Source organism: Nothoprocta perdicaria, unplaced genomic scaffold, assembly GCF_003342845.1.
Source record: "Nothoprocta perdicaria isolate Ctin4 unplaced genomic scaffold, notPer1 scaffold_50, whole genome shotgun sequence".
Lineage (NCBI taxonomy): Eukaryota > Metazoa > Chordata > Aves > Tinamiformes > Tinamidae > Nothoprocta > Nothoprocta perdicaria.
Genome location: NW_020455755.1, coordinates 4344132 through 4370406, shown reverse-complemented (window position 1 = coordinate 4370406; position 26275 = coordinate 4344132). Strand labels below are relative to the sequence as shown.

Sequence of the window (26275 nt, the reverse complement as noted above, 5' to 3'; positions counted from 1 at the left end):
TCTGTAGTCAGATATTCTGATTCAAGCTCTTATATCTTGCCTATAAGTCATAAAATTCCCAGGATGTATTTCCAACTTTATTTCTAATTCCAATACAATTGCACAGTTACAGTAGAAAACCAGAGCCATTTAACATATGACTGTGTGCACACAGATGTGTATAAAAACAAGATTTATCATAATCAAAAAATGCTTTCAACATTATATACTTAACCTGAAATCTTCCTGAAAGTTCTGCTTCAGCCAGGACTGAACCTTGTTTTTCCTAAACCAGATGAGGTTTCACTTAACTATTGACTTATTTTCTTATTCGATGGTGGACAGTACTGTTCAAGTGGAATGAAAGACTGACTGTGACTCATCTATATCTAAATATTGAAAAGGCAGAAAAAAAATCAAAGGGAAAATACACATCTCATTTTTAAATGTTCTTTTGTTTGTATGACTAAGAGGCTTAACATTACAGTTTAGATGCTCAAGGGGTGAACTGGTCTAATTCAAAGCACCTCAGTGGCAATATGTTGATTTAGCTGATGATTCAGACCTATCTTTTATCACTTATAGATTGTCAGGTATCCTTGAGAACAGTTACCTCATACGTAGATCTCTCTTTTCCATGACTCCATCAGCTGACTTGAACTTGTCTGAACAGATAGCAGTTCTTGTACATTATCCAATGTACAATGGCTGAAAGCAGCTCCTTTCACAAAGAGCTCCAAAAACTGGCTTTATATTGTAAACTGCATTCTGAAAAACAGTTGGGCAATTCAAAAGCATATGAAAGCAATTATAATTACAGTACTACTGTGATAATTTAAACACTGCCAGCTGTATGCAAGTCTACTGAAATCTACAGCTGTTATATGGGGGATGGAAAAAAAGGCCTCAGCTTCAGACTCTGTGCCCCATAATTTCTCAGGCTGCTATGTTACTAACCAAATTACTATCATTCTCCTTCTTCACAAAATGCTGAAGCAAGAGCCTCCTTTTCCATGTTTTGTCAACAATTGTTTCTCTGATCACTTCTGAGCAAGAAGAATTGTAACGTATTGTACCATAATGTCCAGTACAAGATTAAACTGCATCAAATAACAGAATATAAGTTAACTGAGCTTCTTCTGCCGAAGACAGGACCAGGTTTCTCTAGACTCTTTCTATTCTTGGTCACCTTTGTCTTCAGTAGCCATCGGTGATTCCCTCCGCTGCTCTTCCGGATCCCCTGGCAGAATGCTGGTGACTGTCTGGAGAAGCGATTCGATCTGCTCTTCTGTTAGTCTTTCTTCGCTTTCTTCTACCATCTGCAGGTCAAAAATAAGCTATTGTAATAATCAAACCCACATTTCCTTCCTCAGCTCCATGCAGAAGGTCTAGGCTAACAGGGAAATACCATTTCAATGGATGTAATACATTGTAAAATGTCACAAAAGAACAGCTCATTACCAAAGCAACCAAGCTGAATTCTTACAACATTTAAAAGGGGGGGGGGGGGGAAGAGCTCCACCATCAACCGTAACAATAGACAGTTGTTAATGGGGCCTTATTTTCTTTAAAGCAAGGAAAATAAGGTACTTGGAAAAGACCTTCCTTCCTGGTTTCCCTTGTGCTTTTATGTGAGAACTACAGAACCTCAAAACGGTTGCCTGAATATCTGCATTTTATCCGTCATCCAGAAGACAAACAATGAGGCTATAAAGATGCCATTTGATCCTATAACAGTCATATTTGGTCAGAGTTTACTTGCATTGCAAGCATCCCGAACATAAAAGCAGGTAAAACCTACGAAGACCACAAAACATGCTGTCACGAATCAACAGTACAATTCCCTAGGATTCATCAGGGACCTGTGGAGCTGTGTGATCTCTTACATCACTGCTAGCAGCAAAAACAACTGCCCTAATTTATCACCAGCTGTTAAAAGGAAAAGCTACTAGGAGGGCTGGAAAAGCAAGCCGAACAAATTCTTCAAACGCAAGTAAAACCAATTAGGATCATGAGGCTTGAGATCTTCTTTTTATACTAAGTCCTTTAAAACTGCCTTTGAAGAGTGGTCATGTATATTAATTATGGTTCCAAGTGAACATAGGTTTAACAAGTTCAGGCAATAAATTGGCAGCTATGCTGAAGCATCTGCCCCTTTAAAACCTGAAGAATGGTACGCTCAATTAAAGACTTTTTTCCAATGCCTACGAGCCCTCCTTGCCCAATTCACTCATCTTTCACTGCCACTCTCTACAGATCCTTGAAGAAGGAATCAAGCAAACTGGAATCCACTTGTGCAGCAAAGGAACAGACCACAAATACCCCTTTGCAGGTGACTCTTTCCAGGGACCATCCCGGGCAAAGGAAGGGATCCTCTCCAGAATGATGATCTGCGCTGCTAAGTTGTGCAAAGCACAATCAATCTGTTTCTTGAGCTGGATTATAGTGTTATTAATCACTATTTCATTGCACGCCAAAGGCGACTGCCCCAGAGCAGTAGGAACATTAGAAATACTTATCAAAGAAAAAGACCAAATCCTTTGGACGGGCAAAATTACATCGGCCTGATTTATTCTGCAGCGGCCAACGCCAGATGCATTTGTTACCATCCTTCTGCTTTCAAGTTTTCACAAACTGTCACCTTGTCTGGCTGCCATCTTATATACCGGCTCACATGAAGTCTGTGAAATGAAGCCCTTTTCACATTTAAACATTCTCCCTTGCTAGGCATCTCCCTTCCCTTTCCTCACCAAGCACTTACTCCGGCAGATGACCTGAGTTAAACAAAAGGATGTGATCAGCATCTATGAAGAGATAAAACAGTGATTTCTGGATGAGTACCAGCTCTTCCCAGCCTCGGCACTTTAGGCGGGATGTGCTTGCACGAATGTCTAATCACAGTTTCCTAGGAGCTCCCGAGGCTGAAGGAGCAGCGCTGCGGATCCTAATACACACCGTCACGTTGGTGGCATTTGTCCTGGTTGAACACAAAAGCTCGCAACACTGACAAGCTGCAGAGAGCGACGTGGGACTCTGACACACGAGCTCTGCTGATTGCTCTGGCAGTTGAAGAAATCACATTTTACCAGCGAGCTGATGAAAGGAAAGGAGACTCCCATGTTTTGGAGACGCTGGCGCTACAACTGCTGTTGCAGATCAAGCTGTTGAACAAGGAGGCTGGCAAGAGAGGTGCTGGACACCGAGGAGTGGGTAACGTGGATCCAAGTGCCCTGCTGTCACATCAGCAGTTGCTGCTGGAGGGAAGTAGTAATTCCTTAAACTGCTGTAGCAAATTCACGCAGGGCTCACCTCTCAGCAGCTCGGAGGCACGCAGCTGCCTGCCAGCACCGAGCACGGACACAAAAAGCTACAGTTGGCAGCAGGGAGAGCTGATTATTCATGGTGATATTTCAGCACTTCTTGCTGTATTACCATTCAGGAGTTCAAAGGAACAAAACCATAAGCTATAAAATTCAATTTTTTCACTCCTCAGGGTAACAGCAAGTGTGGTGACTTATGAAAACCGAAGCAATTAGGAAACAGCAAAGCAGCAAGTCAGAATGAAAAATTCAAAAACTAAGCCGGGAAAACATGCAGATAAAGAAAGAAATGACACTGTGCTAAAGGAGATTGACAGCAAAGGAAACAGAAGTTGACTCAGGCTCATTCTAGATTCAATAGATGTTGGCACAGTCTTCTGATTTGCATCTATAACATAACAATAATACTAAGATACTATGATGTTCATATTATATTATGATGTTCAGAAATTATGCACAAAAAAAAAGGAAAAGGAAACCATTATATTCAAGTACTTAGTTTCCTAGCAAGATTTTTACCAATAGAGGAACAAGTATTAAAAAGCCTTGCTAACCTCTAATGTGGAATGGGCTGGAATTAGAAACTGCTACAGCAACAGATTCAAACTGTAAGCAGTCAGGAATGCAAAGTTTACACTAGAGAAAACAAAAATGCAAATGTTTCTAAAAAGTATATGACATAAGATATTTATGTTGGCAGTGCCATGCAAGCCAAATGGAAATAGATCATCCTTACAGATACCATATGCAAACTGTAGGTTATCCTCAACTGAAGCTTCCACTGAACGGCACATTTTCAATATTAAGAGTTGTGAACAACTAGTGAACTAGGTAGTGTTACAATAATACAGTTTATAGATAAAAAGGACCCTGCTGTGCAGCAAGACAAGCACATCCTTTTCTGCAGGCTGAGAACAAGGATGTTCTTGAAATGTATACACAGAAAGGCAGAAGCCATGTTGTTGATCTTGTTCTTGTTCTAATAAATACTTCCAAGGTCCTGTTTTTCAGCATTCAAGTTTATATTACTCCAAAATAGCTACATTTTTTTTTTTTTTTGTAGCAGATAAAAATGGCCACCTTTTCAGAACTGTGGAATAGCTGCACCTCAGGAAGAGCTGAAGACACTGTCCTGCTCACCCTGGAGAGTCCTGCTCTCTTTATTTAGAAGATATGAAGAACTTTATTTAGAAGATACCAAGAAGATACCAAGTACTGGAACTACGGCTATAACTTAAGAATCTGCTCAATTCCAAGTCCACAAGAGATCCAACTAGATTCACTGGACTGTAAGCTGAAGAAGAAAACATTTACTAAACCAAATGCAAAGAGGATAACCACCCATCCACTCTCCTCCCCTAAGTATCCATCATTGGGGTCAGTATCACAGACACATGGATATTGGAAGAGATTGAGCTCTATCACAGCCCAGCATGGCATTTCCTATGGCCTGCCAATTCTGATCTTTATTTCGAGTCAAATCTATGCACGGATTTTCTAACGTAGCAAAATAAAATACTCACCCACTATCCATCCCTCGAATCCTCTTAGAAGAGGATGAAAAGATGAATTGCTCGTCAGCTGCAGCATTAAATACTGGCAGATGCCTTGCTCAGTAATGTGGCTGCTGCTGGGAACTGAGCTGTATTTATTAAACAAATGTGTATGTGGGATACTTTATTACCATGCAGCCTTTCCCAGCTGTGCATTGGAGCACTAGTAGCTTTCTGAATTAAACACTATGTATGAAATTCTCAGAGGCAGAAAATAACAATATTTACCAAGTCAGAACGTAACAATAGAATTACATTACGTGGCATTGAAGTCGCATGAAACCCTTGCTGATAAATTCTCAAAGCCTGGTTACTTTTAGAAGATTTTTAAAGGCTCCATTTCTCAAGAAGACAGATCGGGAAGCGTATGATGTGAGAATAACAGGTAACCTGACTGACCATCAACGTGATTTCAGCTAAAGAGGGTGGTTTTACTATTCATAATAGGAACATGCAAATCCATGCATGTTCACAGTGGCACGTATATATATAAACACACAATATGTACACTGACATAGACACACATACTTGTCTGTACTTTTCTTTACATGGTGAAACAAGGGCAAGTTCGGTACGAACAGAGTCACTGCTTAAAATCACATCTTAGTGTTTCTACTTACCAAGTAAAAGCAAAGTACAAGAGATTTCATCATCCTCTCTGAGCTTCTTTTCAGCTTTCAGACTAGTATTTATTTCATTTAGCCTCCGGAGAGGAGACAATATACCACAAATGTTGGTGAATAAATAAATCAACACCGAAGAACTCAAAATATTCTGAAAAGAACTGAAAAACTGTCTCAAGTATATGGAATATTGAAGGGTCACAAAGCTCAGTTCCACCGAACAGAACAATCTGTGTGTTAAAAGCTATTGTTCCTCTGAACAATAAGCTAAGGATTCTATTAAAAATCTATAAACTATAATAAAATAGAAAACGAGGCTCTGATCACTTCAAAAGCTATCAAGCACGTAATCTAATTCCAGTGTAGGAGGTACGTGTTCTGTGAGAAAATGGCTGTTATCGCCTTCTTAAGCAGTACTTCAAAGTTGTTCTGCACCAGCACACTAATAGAAGAAACAACATAAAGAAGAAATCAAGTAAAAGACTGAATGAAAGGATTAATTCCACTCAGAGATAATTAACCAAGTCTGCGAAGTGGAAAGCAAAACACGTTGCTGAGAAAATAAAATATTTAAATCTCTGAACATCTTCCATTTTCTAGAATGATACATTATTTCCTATTCAACCATAAAAGAAAATCTGTCAGTCAGGTTATGCAGAACATATATTGTGAGGTACAAGGCTGTCTGAGATGAAAATCTGGTTTTAAAAAGCAGAGAATTGAAATCTACTTTTCCACTGAGAGGGAAGAATGTGGAGCAATTTGTTCATTACAAGAGAAGCTGCTTAATCCTCTGACCCATCACTATTCAGCATTAAATAAAGTTGGACCAGTATCGTGGTTAGATCAACATCACTGTTTTCTTCTCTTTTGTGAATCACTGAGCCAGGGACAACATATGTTAAATATTAAAACAGGAGGTCAAGATAGCTGTAATGTGTACAGTGTTTTACCCAGTGGGATATAAATTAAAATTTCATGCTCATTTTGTTGCTATTGTTGTTAGAAAATAAAACCTAGCCCATAGTCCAGAAAGAACAAAGATGAAAAAATACAACAATCTATGCATAAAAGCTTATGAAAGAACCTGAGATCAAAACATAAACTCACTGTTTAGTTTAAATATTATTTTACCTAAATTGATTTATTCTTTACATACAAAGGCACTGAATTTTATAGAGGGATAATGAATAACAAAAATCGAGCAAAGCAAAAGTGACAAGCAGAAGTAAATATAACCATTAATATAAAAAGCGTATCAGGGTAAATTGTAGTCCACTCCTTGTACAGGCAGCACTGAATAAAAGTTTGAGGCATCAAAGCTATCTGAGGAAGAAAGATGTAGATATGTGACTTGTTTAGTGTCTTAAAACTGACTTTTAGGAACATATGATTGATTTGCCTGCGTTTTATAAAACGGTCAGAAATGATCAATAGCATTTATTTCTGGCTTCAATTCCAGGAACAACTCAAAGCTTTTATGTGGCAGGGAGGAGTCCCATGAAAAGAGAATCGAGGCAATTTTACACCTACTATTCACTTTTCTGTATGAGGTCTCTCATACATCTACTGCAGTAAACAGACTTGCTTCCATGAAATCTATTTATAGACAATCTTCTCCCTGCTGACATCAAAGTAAAAAAGATCCCGTCGCCTCCATGGCTTCACATTATTTTATGCTCAGATGTTCTGAGAAGATGGAAGTTGTCTATGTTCGAAGATGCTGCATTGCTGCAATCTCTCCCCCATTCTTTCTCAGCAAAAACCCAAGTGATTCACGACAGCAATTCAAAAGTGAAATCGTTTGCTCGCTACGACTCCTAGTCTCTGCATTTCAGCAAAGAAAATAGCCTGCAATTTCCTAGCAGATATTACTCTCAAAAGATTTTGATGTCTTTTGATGAAAGAGTTACTACAATTTGGGGAGCTTTAATTTAACAGTGTTAATAATCCACTCCACCTGATTTATGGAATAACAGCTTTAGAGAAATTTGCACTCAAGTTACAGGGGTACCTCAGTGTACCGAACTAATTGAAATAACCGAAATAACTGGATCCCAAATCCTTGCATGGCTATAGGTAAGATAATAATGAACTAATGGGAGGAGGAAAATGCAGAGAAAAAATAACATAATCTCAAAGAAGCGAAAACATTAATGCAATTCAAGGAAAACGAACAAAAAAGAGACAGCATATGGTTTCAACTGGGACATAATGAATTTGTGTCTAACAGACGAAGCTGACAAAGGTATGAGAAAGGCTCTACACCATCACTTATGAATAACTTCCTACACAAAACTGATGAGGCCTTAATGCTCTTGGTCGAGCCGATGACAAGACTGACAGTGATCTCTTCAGTCACAGAACACAGTATTAACTCCCTGACTGGAAGCACTCCTGTACGAGATGCTTTCAGCACCAGAAAGGGTACTCCACGGCTACAAAAGAAAAATACTCTTTAATCCTTCCCTTTCTTGCAGCAAATATGATCCTGTTATTACGCAGTTTGGTTTCAGGGTAAGATTATAAACAGATGTTCTTAATGTAAGAGACCTTTATTAGAAGAACATCCGTATTATATTAATCTCTTTATTACTGCAAGACTTTGTATTCCTGCAGAGATGCTTCAGAGAATATATAGTCCATACATTTCTATTTAGCAACAATCTCTCTTTACATCAAAATTATGCTCAACAGATTTACAAATGCTACTTTCTATCAGAAAGCCTGTTTATATTTCTTATTCTACAAAACTGCTCCAAACACAGTAACAGCCACTACTTGTTATTTTCCAATGTGTTTGGTTTCACTATAACATTAAATGCATAAAAAACCACCACCCCTGGCAGTTGCCAAAAAGTGAAGGAGTTGGCTCAGAGAGCAGGAGCAGAAAGTCTTAGGTAAATAATTCTCTACCTACAATATTGTAATCAACCTTTTAGTAATTTTGACATTTTCATTACACTACATTGAAGGCTGTAAAGGTGGAGAATATGTCTGCGAGAAAGATGGACCAGTCTCTAAGGGAGGTCTTAGAGCAGAATAGAATGTAAATATGTGTATAAAACCATATATTCAATCATTGACAACGAAAAAGTCATTGTTCAATTAATTTTTAAGGTTAAAGCTGCTTTTATTTAAGAGCTTTGAGTAGTTAGGTGCAATGTTACTTACCAGCTGTATTTCAACTGCTGTTACGGGCCTGTGGTTAAGCAACTGCAGCTTTTCTGCCCTGTTTAAAACAACACATAAAATACATTGAATTACTATATAATTTGAGAATCCACTGAAAAAAAAAAAGAAAAAAAGAGTCATGAGACGCAAGTACATTCCAGATAACTTACGGATGAAAAGTTCCTGCCAAGAATAATTCTGACTGGCTTTGTGGTGTGGTCTCATACCTTAATTGCCATGATAATTTGGGTATTCTGAATATATTGTGGGTCTGCCTAGACTCACTGCTATTGCCACCTATTGCCTAAGGTGGCAAAGCGGATCCCCTTAATTCATAACTGCATAAGCACTATTTAACCTGCACAGTTACTCACAGGTACAGAAATGCTAAAGAGCTGTAAAAGGTCACGGAGTCTTGCGCTATGGACAAGTGGCCTCAATAATAGTTACCAAACCAAAGAAGTTAAAAATTAGCTTGAAAAAACTCAGCCACATAAACTGACTGCAAACCACAGGGTCAAAGCCTGTCTTTTTTCCTGGGTTGTTTGTGACTTGGTTAACTGCACAGTCCCACCATAAAGTTGTGTCACCAGGAAGGTTAAAAAAAAAAAAAAAAAAAAAGACAGAAACTGTCAAATAAAACCACTCAAGCTGCTCATGAGTGACAAAGGTGCAATCACTCGCTGCAGGCTGCCTGGCAAGAAGCAATTCCTTATGCCACAGTAATTCAAACACTTCTCACCATCTGCCCACCCTCAAATGCAGAAAGGGCTGCTGTGCATTCAGGCTGCAGCCCTGGGCCTTGCACTTCCCAGTATCGGCTGCTTTGATCTTGGATACAAACTGTGCTGCATTGGTATTTTTTGTAGTTCAATTTCCATTCCCTCCTGCCTGCAAGGGTAGGGCAGAAAGTCAGTAAAAGTAGCTTGATACTGATATTTCAGCACAAAAACATCTTAATATTCAGAGAGACAGCTTAGCACCAAAACCAGCCTAATAAAATCAGAACCACAATTACAGTCACTGTTTTTCTGGATTCACTGCAGCCTAGCAGCTAATAGCTCTACTTTTTTCACCTAAAATGAAGATATTGTGCACATCTTCCCCTTAGAATAGATATTTAAAATAGAGGTACGAGGAGGTAAAAAAATAATCATGAACTTAAACATCTCCTTTTGGGGTGGAAAGATGTGCTTAAATAAGTATTTATACAAAATTCAAACCAGAACATTTGAGCAATAGTTCTGCAGTCAAAAATGATTAATTTTCACCCCTATTGAAATACAAATCACACTAACAGCAAAGTTCCAAACAGCTTCATAGGCCAGTAATATGTATTTCATTAATTCCAGAAGCTCAAAACATTAATGCTGAGCACATAATAGCAGCACAGCTAATGAACTGAGCTGGTCTTTGAGCTTTAGTGTAGAAAGGCACACTAAAAATGAGGCTGCTAGAGATGTAAGAAACGTTTAAAAGGACATATGAAACATTAAAAAAGCACTATTTAATAAGAGCATACAGCTACAACGCATTAAATAGTCATTGAAGATTCTCCTCCCAAAATAGATACTTGGTATGTACTACAGCGTGTAAATGAACTTAAACATACATTTTGGGGGAAAAAGTCCTCAATGGTTACGTTTGATTGATGCCTATTTTCTCCTAGCAGACACCTGAGTTTGTGCAGGATTTCATTAGTGCAGAATGCTATAAAGAAATCCACCAGTTAAGACACACTGTCTTGCAGCTTGTCATACAGCAAACTACAACGTTGATGAGCTCAACTCAGAATTTAGTGCTACTCAAAGGATACAGTTAAACCGACTCTGAATAGTTTCTACCCAATTCCTTGGACCTGTGGGGAGTTCCAAATGAAGAACATGGTGGCTTTCAAGAGGAAACAGATGCTGTAATTAACAGCACGGTGCTACCAGGTCACCGCCCATCTGGTCGAGACACTTCAGAGATACCATCCGTGTTCCGGCCGGCCTCCGGCTTCCTTTGAAATCCAGCACCAGACAACAGCTCCCCAAGGTTGTGAGGTGCTTCAGACCTCCAACATCCACACGCCTATGCTCGCAGAATAGCCACCATCCTGCAGAGCCAACGGCAAGCGGGGCATTGCCTGGCTGCACACAGGCATACGTGCACGTGCATCAAGGGGCAGCACATTTAATACTTATGCAGGCAGCTGGACTGGCAATAAGGCCCTTCATTTATCCCTTGAACATGTAGAATGAGCCGCGGCAGCATAAATTTTTCCTGGCTGACGCTTCCTGAAGGAAAAATCCAGTGTTGCTAAAGGCGGGATGATCTAACGGGTTCCTTTTCACCTATAATGGCAACGATTCTGTGTGAGCAGTAGTACAAATTGAAGTGCAGGAGATGTTGGGGTTCAAACAGCGGCTCTGCTGATACAAATCAGTGGGTTTAGTCACATCAGAAGGTTTTGAGAGGTGTATTCAGAGCCCTTACAGACACAAATGAGCTCCAGGACAACGACACACAGCTCGGTGTTTGTAGATCTGGCCAGCTAGCAGCAAAACAAAACCCTAAAAAGGGGAAAAGAAGCGACAATTTTTCCACCTGAACCTTGAGTCACTTCACTGCCATTTCTGTAAATTGCCGGAAAATGATTCTAATACGGATTTTCAACTTTATAAGATCAGCTTACCATTAAACGCGGCATTAGTGAAATAAAAAATAACTGACACCAGGAAAAGTCCAAGAAATCCTCCCATATACCAATTTAACACATAAAAAGCTTTCTACAATTCCAAGTCTTTCTGAATTTATATTTACTTAAATTTGACCCATTGTTTACCCTCTGCATTTCAAAATGTCTACATAAATTAATGTCTACATTACATAAGGAATTAGGACTTGAAAACACAAAAAAATAACCCTTCATTATAACCAACCACAAAACTGCCCAACACACCTGCTTGAAAAGCCAATGCCAACACTTTAGGCACCATCCTATCCTTTTAATTTTCTTTCCCACTTCTGCAGGACCACAGCAGATTGTTTTTCTCAGGTTTCAGGAGCAGGCTGCAGTGAACGGATGTCTGGCACGTGGACGAACACCAACAACCCCAGCGGACGCTGTATGGATCCCACAGGCACCTGTAAGGGTAGTTTTGTGGGAGAAGAGGGAAGACGCTGCTACCTGCACATTAGAATTTGCCCTTACGAGCAGGGCCATGAACTTGCTCCTTAAGGTAAAGGTGTCTAAATACATGTCCTAAAGCAAATATTTTAACAGGAGTTTCAGAGCATTCTCTAAGAAACACCAGTGATTAAATGGGTTTGCAGAATTAGCTTCATTACCCAGATAACTTTGCATTGGTTTGGGAGAAGACAGGGTGAGAGCCAAAGAAGTGCCAAGTGGTGAATGTGCCTTCGCTTTCTCACCACCTTTATAGCTATTTATTTAGCACCTTGATCCTTACAACAGCACCAAGACCATTAGCAGCACTGCTGAATCTAAAACTGAGCTGAGGTCACCGCTGTCGGCTGCCTTGCTGTCAGAAAGATGAAATATTTATAGCTACTGCTGTAATAAGCCATGAAAGAAGTAGAAACAAAACCCTGAATATTGACTAGACACAAATCCTTTCAGCCTAGAACTAAAATTGAGAGCAGAAGATGTAAGGATTCAAAGAAAGAAAATAAAGGTCAAAGCTTCTAAAAGTGTATCAAAAGACATCACCACCTTACACAAAAGCAGAAGTCCTCCCAGAGGTGTGGAAAGAATATTAAACAACATCTCAGCATACAAAGCATTGGGCCAATTCATCTAAAAAAAAGCTATGACAGATTTAGTGCTTCTTCCTCAAGAACAAGGGCCTGGTTCAGAGCCTGGAACACTTGCCCAAGACACAGGAACTGGAGGTTTAATCCTGGCTTTCCATGTTATTTGCTTTAGGTCCCTGGCCAAGCACAACATGTCTGTGCCTCAGTTTCCAGACGTCTACAATGGAGGTAAGGTCTGCAGTTCTCCCAGTAGAGCTACGAGAATATTTGCTTGTAGAATACTTAGGTACTTACACAAAAACTCACAGCCAAATTATCAAAATAAGCCAAGCCGTATCACGTCTGTGCCAAAGAACAGGAATCTAGTTCATCCAGAGCTGTTTCAAAACAGGTAACGTTCAGCTTGTTTATTAAGGAGAGTTTATTGGCGGAGCTGACTACAACAGAAATAAAGACAATTATACATCTCGGCTAAAATAATCCATTAGCAAAACTGTTCAGCTTTCATGAAGAAAAGAATTACAGGACAAAGTAGAAAAGGTCATCTCAGAGACATTCTGATTCATCATTATTAATTATTAGGGAGTATGTAAAAGTTTTAGAGTCAGGACAGACTGATCTCAGGAACATTATTTTAGCAAAGGCGGTATCAGTCAGAATACTCGGAATGAGAGAGAATTTGCAAGTAGGTCATTAAAATGTGTTATCTGAAAAATGTCATGCCAGTTTTTGATCTGCAAAGCTCCCTACTGGAAAAAAAATGACTACAAAACATCAAAAATGAATTAGCAGCAGGGTGTAAAAACCAAAAGCCGCACAAATGGCTGTGGTGGCTGCTGTCAGCTGAAGATGCCTGAGTAGGGCTATAGAACGCTAGAAATTGTAAACACTAAATAGCAACCTTTTGACCTTAATGTTAATATTATGTGTTTATGATTTAAGCAATGCAATTGAATTACATATAGCAAGCTTGAATTTGAAGTAACAGAGAAACAACCAACTATTCAGTAAACGTCACCTGAAATGTTGTACCCAGGCAGTTACATGCTGATCAATTTAAGCATCATCCTGAAAATGTAATTTATTTTATTTTGACAAAATATTACAAGGTGACAAAGAGATAACTGAGGGCAAATGAAGTCATGTGAACAAATACGTTGCTGCAGGGACACTAGATACCAGCATTGGTAAGTACTTTTCCTTCTATAGGCCAGAGTAGTATTTTACCTTTTATCTTTTGTTTAATAAACACAAAGCTGCCAAGATTATTTAAGAATCACCAAGCATGCATGCGTGCAAGGTAGAACATCTGCTCAGTCAGGAGGTCAATGCCAGCAGTGCTCCCCTGGCTTGCCCTAAACCAAGCCTGCCTTTGCTCCAAGTATGTGATTTGAGACCAGCTCAGGGGGCCCTTTTCATGCTTTGGACCAGACTCTTGTCCTCAGTTACTGTTTCTGACCTTTCCTACCCCTAATAAATGGAGGAACTAGAAGAGATCTTCTGGAATCCCTTTGAAACAAACACCCACCAAACAGCATGGAAGTTCAATTTTGGAACAGAAAACTGGAATCCTCAGCCCAGCACTGGCAGTAAGCAGCTGCCCATCTCTCCAGGGAACACGCGCTGCGGCTCCCTCCATTGATTTTTTCCTCACGTCAATACAAAAGCTTCACTGCTAGAATCAGTCTTTCTGCTCCTAGAATCTCCTGCTGTCCTGCACAGAAATCAGAGTCCAAATACTCACAAGTCCAACAGAAATAAGCTTCAGAGAAGGTAAATCCTGCAAGCCTGAACTGGTTTAGATTCGCATCCGTGCTGGCTATACCGTTTCATACGGACATGGACATGACAAGTCTGGCTTTTGTTCATGCTTCATTACATGTAAAAAACGTATGGAACTTTTTCCTGTTCAAAAGATTCCATCTTAAACCCATGTCCAGCATGCATACTTACATTCCTGCTTGCTAAAGAGACAGGATAACTATCCTAGTTATCTAAGCAGAAGATGAAGAATGTTTTCAGGATAACTGACCTCAAAAGATGCCTCATTTGATATCTGGGTTTTTTGGCTTCTTTATTTTTTGGAACTGACTGGATTTTAACACTACTGACTGAAGACAAAAGCTGGTGAAGAAATGAAAGTGATGAATAGGAATGAAAGATGAATAAATACAAAAATAACATGAGTCACAGCAGAGAGTCATTTTCTCACTCTCCACAAAGAAAAATTTAAAGAAAAAGCAAGATGACACTAATCAGAGTTAATTACCTGTACGCAGGCTTTACAGGCTCCCACAAAGGAGATCACTGCTGCTTGGCTGAGCAGAGCCTCCCCATTCTGGGCCACATCCAAAGCAGCCGGGACACAGCTAGTGCCAAGACCAGCATTTCCAGCTGAGGGAGAAAGGGGGCAGAGCTGGCTTTGGGACACACAAAGCTCAGCTTGTGGGGAGCAAAAACACCCACAGTTTTGGGAGAAGAAAATCAATCTGAGGTTGTGATTTGAGGGAAGAGTGTATATTTTAAGAGGTGGGGATGTTGCACTTCTCCATATTCAAGGTCACAGAAATGTTCTCCTAGAAGACAAAACTTGCTTCTTGTGTGCAGTAACAGTTTGAGTATTTGGGTAGACAGAATTGCTGTAGTGCATCTGCATATGCTAAGAAAAAAAAGAAATATTTGTGACTGTGTAGAGGCAGATTTAGCCTCAGTATGCGTGCTTTTTAGTTGCCGAGGAAATTCTAAAATAACAACAGTATGTGCAACACTATTTTATTACTGGCTGAAAATACTTAAGAATCAAATTCTAGGATCTTGAGTTCAACGACATAGCCTATATAAAACCTTGTCTGAAACAGGACCTGGCAGGAATGCTCTAAGGCAGTCTGAGGAAAAGTACTGGGTAGTATTTGTAGCACAGGTAATCTCTGAAGTTCAGTGTAGGTACAGTTGTCCAGAATTAATTCTGAAGGCTGCTAATGGTGAATGAATCCAAAAAGTTGTGGAAATGCTGCTATATATCAAAGGATTAGTTTCAAATCCTTTGACTTGAGTGGGAAACATAGTGGTCTTTTTCAAGACAGTATTAAATAGGATTGTTAAAGTAATACCAGCCTCCTTTGGCTGTAGGATATACATTTTAAAGCTTGGGAGGTGACAAAAATCACAAACTAAGTCACTAAATCTTTGTTATTGTAGAGGTTTACCTTTGCTGTAGTTTTTGGCAGTAATAAGGGAAAATACTTTCTAAAAGTGCTACTGATTTTCAACTCGATGCTTCTTTGAGCATGTTGATTTAAAGGCAATGTTTATATCCATATTTTAAAATTTAAATACTAGGCAGTGATTGAAAATTTGATTATTCCCAAACTAGATCTAACATAATAACAGGAAGAAATACAAGAAGCCAACTTACATATAACCAAATTACAAAGCATAAGCTTAATAAATGTTCTTTTCATGGGATGCACTAGCTTGTGAAATATTAAGCCATCCCAAAGGCTAAAACTAGAAAAAATCAGCCACTAGCAGCATACTGTATTTCCAAATACAACATGGCTCGCCATGCTGAAGCTTTAGCCAAAGCCTGAAGCCTCAACAAGGTAATAATAAAATCCCCTGTGATGTCAGTTCAGAGCCTTTTCACTAAGAAAAAAAAACCCTCTGCTCCATGGATCCAATTTTACTGAAATACTAATGACTAGGAAAAAACATTTCTATGCTTTGTCATACCTCGACCGTATCAGTGAAATAGAATAAAAGTTCAGATGGCTCTAAAATTGCTCCATTTAGCAAAGCAACTGGCTGAAACTGAAAAAATATAAGCTGTTTTTCCACATTAGTAATTATTATTTTTTAACTCTCCTAGGAAAAAGGACTTTTTTCTTCTACACAGAAAGTTCTACATACACTAGCACGACCTAGTGCTTGGGAGCTGCAATGACATGCAGACCAGGGAAGGGCAGCTGAATATCCATCCATCCATCATTTATTTGTTATTCTTATTTTTACACATAGTTGCAATTTCCTCTATGTTAAAAGCCTTGAAATGGTGAACTATTTTCTAAGTCTTCATACTAGAAAATAAGGTAAGCCTAATTAAGAGCACAAACACTGCTTAATGGTTTTCTCCTCAGTTGGATGCAGAGATATAACAAGGAATTTAACCTGCAAGGGCAGCAGTGTAGATGCTTTCACAAACACAGCAGCAACTCCCATTAAGAGACCAGACACTAAGCAAATTACACCTTTGTCTTACTTTTGCCAATACTAAATCATCTTTCATGTATCTAGTTATCAATTCAGCTACCTTTAAAAAACTGTTACTAACGCAGACAGCATGTGAGCAGCTAAGACTATGCTCTGAATGTCTCACCCAGCATGGAAGTAGCAAAGACTCTGGAGTTCATTATTCTTCATGGGAGAAAAAGTCATTACATTGAGAAGATCCATTAAGCAAGGTCTGGAGGGCAAATGTCACAGCTTCTTCCCTTTCAAAGAGGAAGCAAGAATTGAACCAGCTAACCAGAATAAAGCCTCAAGTGGACCCTTTCATACAAACATCACCTCCACCCCACAGGATGGAATGATTAAAATCTTCAGTTCTTCTATTTATTTAACAACAGAGTAGTGTTGAAATGGTCTTGGTTATGAACCAAAGGGTAGTTCAAGAGTTCTTTGGAGGCAATAATGTTTAACATAAAGCATATTATATGGTAATTGCACAGCACATGCTTTCTGGGGTTTGGTGAGAAGTGGCTGCCAGATGGCTCTGATATCTCTAGCTTGGAGTGGCTGACTGGAAACATTAGAGGAAACAAAAAGTGTCAAGATCATTCTAAACAATTCTGGTTCTTATTTTGCAAACTTCACGGCAAGCACAAGGCTGGCAAATTCCTTCTTTTTCTTTAGTTAGGAGTAAAGTTGCAAAAGATGCAGAAGTGATGAAGTTATCATAGTTCAATCTCAGTTCTAACAGGCTATAAATGCTGTTTATTTTTTTAACCTAAACTACTGGATCGCTCTTCACTCTCATCCTTCTGTCATTATATAGTTGCAAATTACTTGGAAGTAATTCTCTTATTTACAGATCTCATTCACAAAAAAAAAACAGAGGATGACAACTAAATGCAAAGGAATTTCCTGGCATCCATCTAGAGATGAGTGAATAGTCAAAAAGCTCACTTAAAGCTTGTAAAAATTTCATCCTTTGCAGCGATGCTATTAGAGTTCACAAACAAGACTAGATGAATATTTGGGTAGAAAATCTTCTCCAAGAGACCTATGCAAAGTAGGAGATCTTGTAGTTGGATTTTTCTGCCTTTCTGGCCCAATGTCCTTTAGTTCTTCACTCTGAGACCCACCATACTGAGCATCAAATGCAGTCAAGGTATCTCACACATAACACCAGGGCTCCCATGACTATTGTAAGAGCATCAGTGTTAACTCGGAGGTCCTGGACTAATTCTCAGTAATTCTATCAGAAGGAATTTCAGAAACAGAACTCAGAACAAAAAGCTATCTGACTTCTGAAAAAAATCCCACTCTGCCTTTTTCACTTCCTCCTGTTTTTGCTGCGATGCAGCATTCCTCTGCTGCTTTCCTAAGCCATTGTCCTGCATGTCCTGAGCAAGCTTATTTCACTTCAATGGCACATATAGTACTAGAAATCTGATATGCTTGCTACAGATTTTAAGATACCCTTTTAATTTCTACATTATCACTCCTGTTTAGTAAACAGAGCATGCCCCCATGCTCAAATATCTCTGTGTCAAAAAAATAAAAATAAAACTATGCTAGCCTGCCTGCTATATAAATTAGTAGAATCCTGCTGTTTAAGGCGAGCTATATGAGGACTAAACACTGAGATACCGACCTGATAATTTCACTTCTACAAAAGAAAGTAGTAAAGGCAAAGTTAAAATACTCATGACAAAGCTTGCAAGTACCACTCCGAAGCCAGCAATGACAGCAATGCTGCGATCAGAGCTGCTAATGCACTGCGATGCTATGACAAATACCTTCAGAGTGCTGGCACAAAAAAAAAGTCTATGAAACAGCTGAGTGAACCTGCTTTCTACTCAAATTACTATGCTTTTGGACAGGCTGAACACTTGCCTTGTAACACAGCACTCTCCAGATGCTCTCAACTTGCATTTCTTTTTTTGTGAGGCAACTAAAGGATAAAAGGCTCCGTCTCAGAGCATGAACTCCCTGGAGAAGTAGCACAGAGGAAAAATGCAGCCAGTGTCTCTGTGGCAGAGACCATCCCTTCATGGTGAAGAGGGAGCTATTCAGAAGCAACTAAGTCTTTGCACTTTCTACTTTAAACGCACCCTTTCACAAAGCGATGACTGATTAAAGCTACCTGAAGAAGGAACACGCTGATTCAGTCACATTTGGTCTGATTGTTTCTGACAGATTCAGTCATACTCTGAAGAGAGGTTTGAAAGGATCATGCATTTGAACCACTGTAAATAAGCATTTATACCTCTGACAAAGAGGGGAAAAAAAAAAAGGACTTTGAATCTTCTTGTAACTGCAAAAGAAAACAGGTTTTCTATGCAGGACATCCTAAAATAAGAATAAGAACCTATAGTTCAGTTTTCCTGGAAACTGTGAAAAAAAAATCTGCCACCTGAATATACTGTGTCAATCAAGCTATGTACAGCTCTTCAAAACCCTAGGGGACATAAGTGTCACGGGATTAAAGTCTACATACAGGGAAGATGAAAACTTCTAGTTTGCTGAACACTGGTTAAAGTGAGATGATGTGAAGCAGCTGCAGTTCACAGAGCTGTGTAAAACTGAGCTCTGGAAGAACATGTTTCAATTACATCTGTATCACAATTTTATTTCTTGTTTCCTGCAATATGGTCGTCGTCTTCCACTTTTAGGAAAGAAAGCATTTTTTCTTAAGAAAGTTCATAAAAATGAGAAAGCAGATAATAAATTGAGGTTGTTTTCATCTCAATTCTTTCACTGTATTCAAAACTCATCTGCATCTTATATTGTTCTTCCTCACAAAACATTTCGACAGTTCTACTTTGTGCTTATAGCATGTGAAACCACACTAAAGAAATACTGACAAGAATTTGAGAAATACACTGGCAAGCACAGGCCTATTTAAGTAAATATTCACACCTGTAGGTGTTAGTCTGAGCGCAGGAACGGATATTTGGATGAGGATATATATATTTATAGTGTCGGAAAATAACTTGAATATGTTAATACATTAATCAAAACCAGATTATCCTATTGTACATATGTTGGGTTCTTTTTTTTTTTTTTTTTTTTTTTAATATTCCCACTAATGTCTATTTCTATTTAAAGCCACATTTCTACTTACTTGGTTAGCTTATGGCCTTTCATTGTCGTCAGGAAATCTCTTACAGTCTCAGGACTCTGATATCTGCATGGTGTTTTTGAAATGTACTTCAGCGTCTATAAGAAGGAAAGTATACATTACTTCACACTTATTATTGGCCTCTGTTGTTGTCTGTGAAACAAGCTGTTTTTTGAAAGGCCTCTTTGGGACTATTGAGAAAAATCTGGAGTCAATTTAGGGTTTTTATTCACCCTGAAAAATCACTTTATCTTCTACCACGTTTTCATGAATTCCGTATCAGGGATCCTTTCACAGCTCATAAATATCTTCCTCAGGCTGCACAGCACTAGCAAAGATTTTCCAACCTATAGCTGTTCTCATCTTTTAGAAACATTATTTGACAACACTTTCTTAAGCTCATACAGGAAGTTTAAGTAGGTTGTCATTAAAAATCTGCAAGAAAATTGTCACATTTTCCTCAGAAATCTTTATCTGACTTGAGACAATTTCTTTGCTCTGTTACATATAACGCTTATCAAGCTCGGCTAACTTTCACAGCAGATGCTGTATTTGCCTTCTTTAAAACACGACACTGAGTAGAGAGATAATAAATATATCAAGTAATTTGAGCTGCTTAAAAAAATGTCGCTACAGACCTGTATTAAAAGAAAAACAAATTCCTCTCTTTTCATCGGCAGTAGCTTAAACTTTTTTTCTGAATGTTGTTTAAATTAGACACCAAAATGAAGAAAACTGTGTTAGAAAGATAAGATTTAAAAGATATTTATACAGCAGATGAACAATGCAGTATCTAGAGCAGAAGCACAAAGAAGACATAAATGTGCAGTATGACGCTATATGCACAGATAATTTAAAGCATAACATGTAGAAGGTCTTCTAACATACATAGTTATTCTCAGAAAAGCTTTAAAGTGTGTATCTGAAAAGTCAGAAGCCAAAAAAGCTACATCAGTATTTACAGAACAGAAAATAATTTGAAACTGGGAAAAAGCAATCTACAAGATTCTCTTTGGATATGGCAGCTAAGAAAATATGCAATTATATTTCCAGTATATTTCCACTAAAATATATTTTAATTTTAAAAGCTGAAGTAAATGAAAACAGACTTTACAGGACAGTTAACCCTACCTGATACACACTGGATGAAATATGAATCGCTGGCATTCTTAATGACCAGGTTTATGTAGCTATATACTTAAAAGTATTAAAAGTTATTAGATAACTATGCCTCATTTAAGTTCTCATTGACCTTCTCAGATAAAGCAGAATTATTACTCACCAATAATGAGTGAAATAAAAATTATTGCATTAAAAATGTGATGGTTTTAATTACTTTATAGGAGTCATTTCTGTTCCAGGCTGCCTTTTTCTGTGATTTCAAGTCAATTAAAGTGACAAATATATCAAAATATGGCTCCACTTTAGTAAGCTTCATCTAGTGGTCTCAATGCGAGTGGATACATGCCTGAACAGGGCTTGTGAAAACATACTCAATATGAGCAATAAAAACTTAAGATCAAATTCCTGTTCTCTTCCAGCAATATAAGAAATATAGAGAAAATGTGTGTAGATTTTTCACTGGCCTTGCTCCCTGTCCAAAAAAAAAAAAAAAAAAAAAAAAGGCACCCCATTGGCATTTAATATGCTGCAATATAACAAGACAGTCAGAATTTTAAGGTGCATTCTGATATAAAAATACTTACAGGGTCTTCCACAGCTGTTTCAAAGAAGCAGAGGAATAGACTGTCAGTCTCCATAAAGATTTAAACTAGATTTTTGGTAAGTCTCTATTTTGTTGGATCTGAGGCTTAGGAATTACAGCTCCAAACCTTTTCAAACAAAGCCAGAACTAAAATAAAAACAAAGCCTAGGCCAAATCTTACTCACATGAGTAGTTTCTCTGCTCAATGGGATTACTCATGCAAGCAAGGCAAACTACATTCAGCTCCCTGCCAGCCATGGAGACACTCATTCAATTCTCAGACATGGGCACAAGGTCAGATCACTATTCTGTTACAAAACTGCTACTTAGCAATATTAAAAAATGTTAATTCCTGTACTGTATGATTTTTTAAGTTCTTCCTTGCAACAGACATTTATTGTTGGACTAGGCTCCCAGTGATATTGATATAGTGGGACAGAGCACTGCCAATATTCAAACAAAGAAAACAAAAATTCCCCACAAACGGAAGAGTTTTTTTGTGTGTGTGACAGAGTTTAATAAGAGCAAGAGCAAGTTAACACTGCTCATCTCAACTCCATGTCTTTGCCTCAATTAGCCAGTACATTCTCATTCCAGCTCTTTGGATAAGACAGTTTTATTTTAACAGTACAGTCAGTGCTGCTGTAGGCTGGACCCACTCTGTCACTTGGGACCCAGTACTGCACTGCTCCGTGTTCCCCCGAAAGGAAATACTGGGAAAAACAAGGAGATACGGTGTGGTCAGCATGAATCCACAGGGCCAGCCAGTCAGTGCTCTGTCCCATACACAGGGGACAGAAAATGAAACCAGAGCTGATCCTGGAAATGCTACAGCTCTGACTGTAGCACATTACAGTTGGGTGAATAAACCACTCCGACTCAGCTGTCTCTGCAGGGAAATAGCACTTACGGCACAATTAGCCTTATAAACTGGCCACAGATAATGAAAATGGACCCCTCCCCAACATATAAATGTGTTTGTGTGTGTGTGTGTGTGTTTGTATGTATGTGTGTGTGTGTATATATATATATATATATATATATAAAAAATTTGCTGTACTTGTCAATGGGATAAACATGATTGCAGTGATTAATATCAACAACTCAGGATGGGAAATTACTTCACTTGTGGTAACTTGCAAAGGAAATTCACAGTTCTACTCACTTCATACATGATTGTGTTGAGGTTCTGCTGGCCAGAGCTCTGCTTGTTCTTTCCACTCTCTTTGCGCTGCTGCTTAAGATCAGTAAGTAACTGGTACACCTGGGAAGGTGTTAAAAAAGTAAATAAATGAGTAAATAGAAAGAGGGCTTAATTTTATGAAAATAAGTATTTTGAAGAGCAAAAAAAGACATGCCTCAGCAGCAGAGCTGATCTTGCACGAAATGATCTCTGCAATGCTTGCTATTTTCTCTGGATGTTTTTAAGAGACATTTAATACTAACATGGCCAAATAATATCATCTATTTCTTAAGCAAGGCAGGTCTTTCCAAGTACCTTATCAAAACTCCTCGAATAGCCAGCCAGATGAATGTGCTCAGATGTGAATACGCACAGATGCAGTTCAAGATAAAAACATCTCAAGACATATTTCTGAATTTGTATAAAAACAGCTGTGCAATTTTCAAATCTCAGCAATAAAAAAAACTAAGCAAAAGCGCTTAAGTTATTAGAACTATCTAAAAAATGCTTGTAAACAAAACACTGAACTCTTTCCATTACACACATCAGCAGATCACAGTACATCGTGGCTCAAGCTATTATTTACAACTAACACATCCAGACGTGCAAACTGCTTCACCCTTGCTGTAGTCTAATGTACACTGGAAACACTCCAAAAGCTTTAAAAAAACACTATCAAGCAACCGGGGTAGACAACTGTATGTCCAGCAGCACTGGCTATAATATAATTATGCATTGATGTTTTGTAGGCTCACGGTAATTCCGCACATTACAGAGCTCAAGTTAAATACGAAACACTGATTAGAAGAGCAGTCACCTGGGGAAGTGTCTTTTTTGCAAGAAGTTTTATCCGCATCATTAAAGTGATTCCAGCGATCAATGGATTGCTTAGTTGGTGGGACACTGGTTTGTCATAAGACCAAATTCAAATTCATTTTAGACATTGCTATCTGGTTACAGAACTGACAACTTCCAGGATTTGCAATGTGAGGCATCCAAAGTCCGAGCAACAGTGAATCCACTTACCCAAATACATAAGTGTATACAAAATATAGAGAGTCAAACTCTAAAACCAAACCACCATACGCAAGGAGAAAAAAAAAAGCCACATGTGGGTCTTGCCAATTGCCACCGACATCTTTCAACTTCAAAAGCAATGTGCAAGTGACTGACTGCTATTTTAAAAACAGGATGCAGATAAACTTACCTCAAAGTTACTTAGCAATGCAGCATTTGCGTCTTTCCTACCAAAAAAAAAAAAAAGAAAAAGAATTATTTATGTGTGAAATAAAAGTGAAAGTTTTCTTTGCTGAGCCATGCTGACTCTAAAGAATAGAACTATTTTCAAAGCCAGTTTCTTTCTTCATAATATCGTCAAGAAATCTATTTTCGTAGTTCTCCTGCTATCAGACCATTTCCATCTTTGGAAAAATATTTATTTTTACATACTATATGCATAATATTTTTATAAATATATGCACCGTATTCTGCATAGTTCATCCCATAAATCACAATACACTCACACTACACAATCCCTTCACACAGTCTTTTATTCAGGCATATTTTACCAATTAAAACCCAGTTGCATTGCTTCTTCCTTACAAAAAAAAAATCTACAGTTTTATTTGAACGGGACTGATGAAAACGTGCAAGATCATGGACATTATTTACTCACTTCTCAAGAACAAGGAAAAAGAAAACAGCTATTTGTAGTACAATGCATACATAATATATGCAAATATAACACTATATTCACTATACAGTGAATAACAGAAACATCTTGCCTTTATTCTTTATTTGTTCTTCCAGTCTTTATGTGACTAGTCCTGTATCAGCACAGCAAGGCTGCGAGTTTACCATTTTCCACCAGGCAAACTACCTATCTGCTAATTCCATCCCAATTAAGAAAGAGTCATCTTCTATGCTAGACTAATTGGATACTCCTGGAGTTAAGAAGATTTCTAAATTAATTGTGGCTCTATTACTACAAGATATTGTAATTTGGTATTTTTTTTAATTAAAAATAAAAAAGGAGAGAGTTAAAAACTGACTCAGAACCCCATACGTTGCCCGAATAATGCAACGTGCTGAGCAAACAGCCAGCAGAGCCGCAACAACAGAAAGTTACCATACAAAAGGGGGGGAAAAAAAAAAAAAAGAAAAGAAAAAAAAAGGCCTTTCTCAGGTCTGTGCAATAACATATGAAAAAAAGGTGCAATGTATTGTCAAGCACCGCCGACTGCTTCAATAGAACTGCCACGTTCATCACTTTTCAAACAAGTTAAACACCGTCCACAAACTTCCACAGGTTCTAGCATTGTTTTTAAATGAAAAGGACCTTCTAAAATATGCTGAGATGAACTTCAAACTCCATTCAGCTGACCAGGGCGAAACGCAGCAAGCGAGCTCACACATGCATTAGTTTGCATTCATGTTACACAAACCATATAGCTTTTGCTGTTAGGTCAGTGCAAGTCTCCAGAATCTGTGCATTCAGGCTCTCTCTACGGAAATCCCTATGGATCAAGGACATTCTCTGTTGGAAACAGTGCTGCGATGGGAGAATTAAATATATAGAATTATTCAATTAAAGAAGTGGGATGATGACATGAAGGCAAGAGTTCCTGGTGCAAGAAGAGAGTCTCTGGGATATTGATTTTAAAACTAAAAACAACTGCTTCCTTTGTAATTATGAAACATTTTGGCATTTAGAAAAATGCCTATTTCTCCATGTAACAAACAGGCAGTAAACACGAGCCCGCCTAAACCTCAAATCCTCAAGAATTTTTGCTGCGCTGAAATACCAGAACTACAAACTGACCAACGGTCAAACTAGTGTTTCAAAAATTTTGTGGTGTTCATAAAGCAGAGCTGCTTTCTTCTGTGCTATCACAAATGCTAAAGAAAAAAACCAAGAATTTGCATAAAGAAAAATATAAAGGGTGAATTCTAGCGTGTATTTTCAGGCGAGAGCGAAGGTTTTGCTTCACCTTGCTGGCACGCAATGGAAGAAGGGGAGGGGGGCGCCGGTCTCCGGGGGCAGGAAGGACAGGGGCACGCAGGTTTAGAGCGGGATTAGGGCTAAACCAGGAAGGGCAGGGGCACGCGGGTTTAGAGGGGGATTAGGGCTAAGCCGCGGTGTCTTGTTCCCAACCAAAGAGATGCTTCAGCAGCCCCCACACAGCAGGTCCCACACGGCGGGAGGATCCATACGTGCGTACACACCACAGGACAGCCCATATACGCATACCTTTACACACCACAACGTGGAAGGACCCATACACCTATATCCCTCTTATACACAGTGAGGGAGGTCCTAAACACCCCCATCTCCCTCCACAACGCCCAGGCCCATATACCTATATCCGCACACACACTGCGGGAAGGCCTATGCACCTACAACTCTCCCAGCACCTCGCACGAGAGCTCCTATGACCATACCACCCCACATACATCCCAAGCAGAGCCGCAATCCCACCCACCACCTCCCCCGGCGCCGCCGCCTTCCTTACACCTCCATCTTGTCCCCGCAGCTGCGCACTGAGGCCCGCGCCTGCCTGGGGCGGGACTTTCCTTCTCCTTCGCCTTCTCTTCCCTTCCCTTTCCTTCCCAGCACGCGCCCGGCCAGCGAGAG

The 26275-nt window shown here is 38.9% G+C and overlaps 1 protein-coding gene across 1 annotated transcript; it reads right to left on the bottom strand.

Annotated features, from left to right (window-relative positions):
* Positions 1–26177, bottom strand: CRCP (CGRP receptor component). The gene is made up of 6 exons (XM_026047774.1): positions 26154–26177; positions 23849–23885; positions 22624–22722; positions 19757–19851; positions 8650–8707; positions 1–1298 (listed from the first exon to the last, which is right to left on the bottom strand). Exons 1-6 carry the CDS (start codon positions 26159–26161, stop codon positions 1155–1157), a joined length of 441 nt encoding a protein of 146 aa, XP_025903559.1. The 5' UTR covers positions 26162–26177; the 3' UTR covers positions 1–1154.
* Positions 26178–26275: the final 98 nt, after the last annotated feature.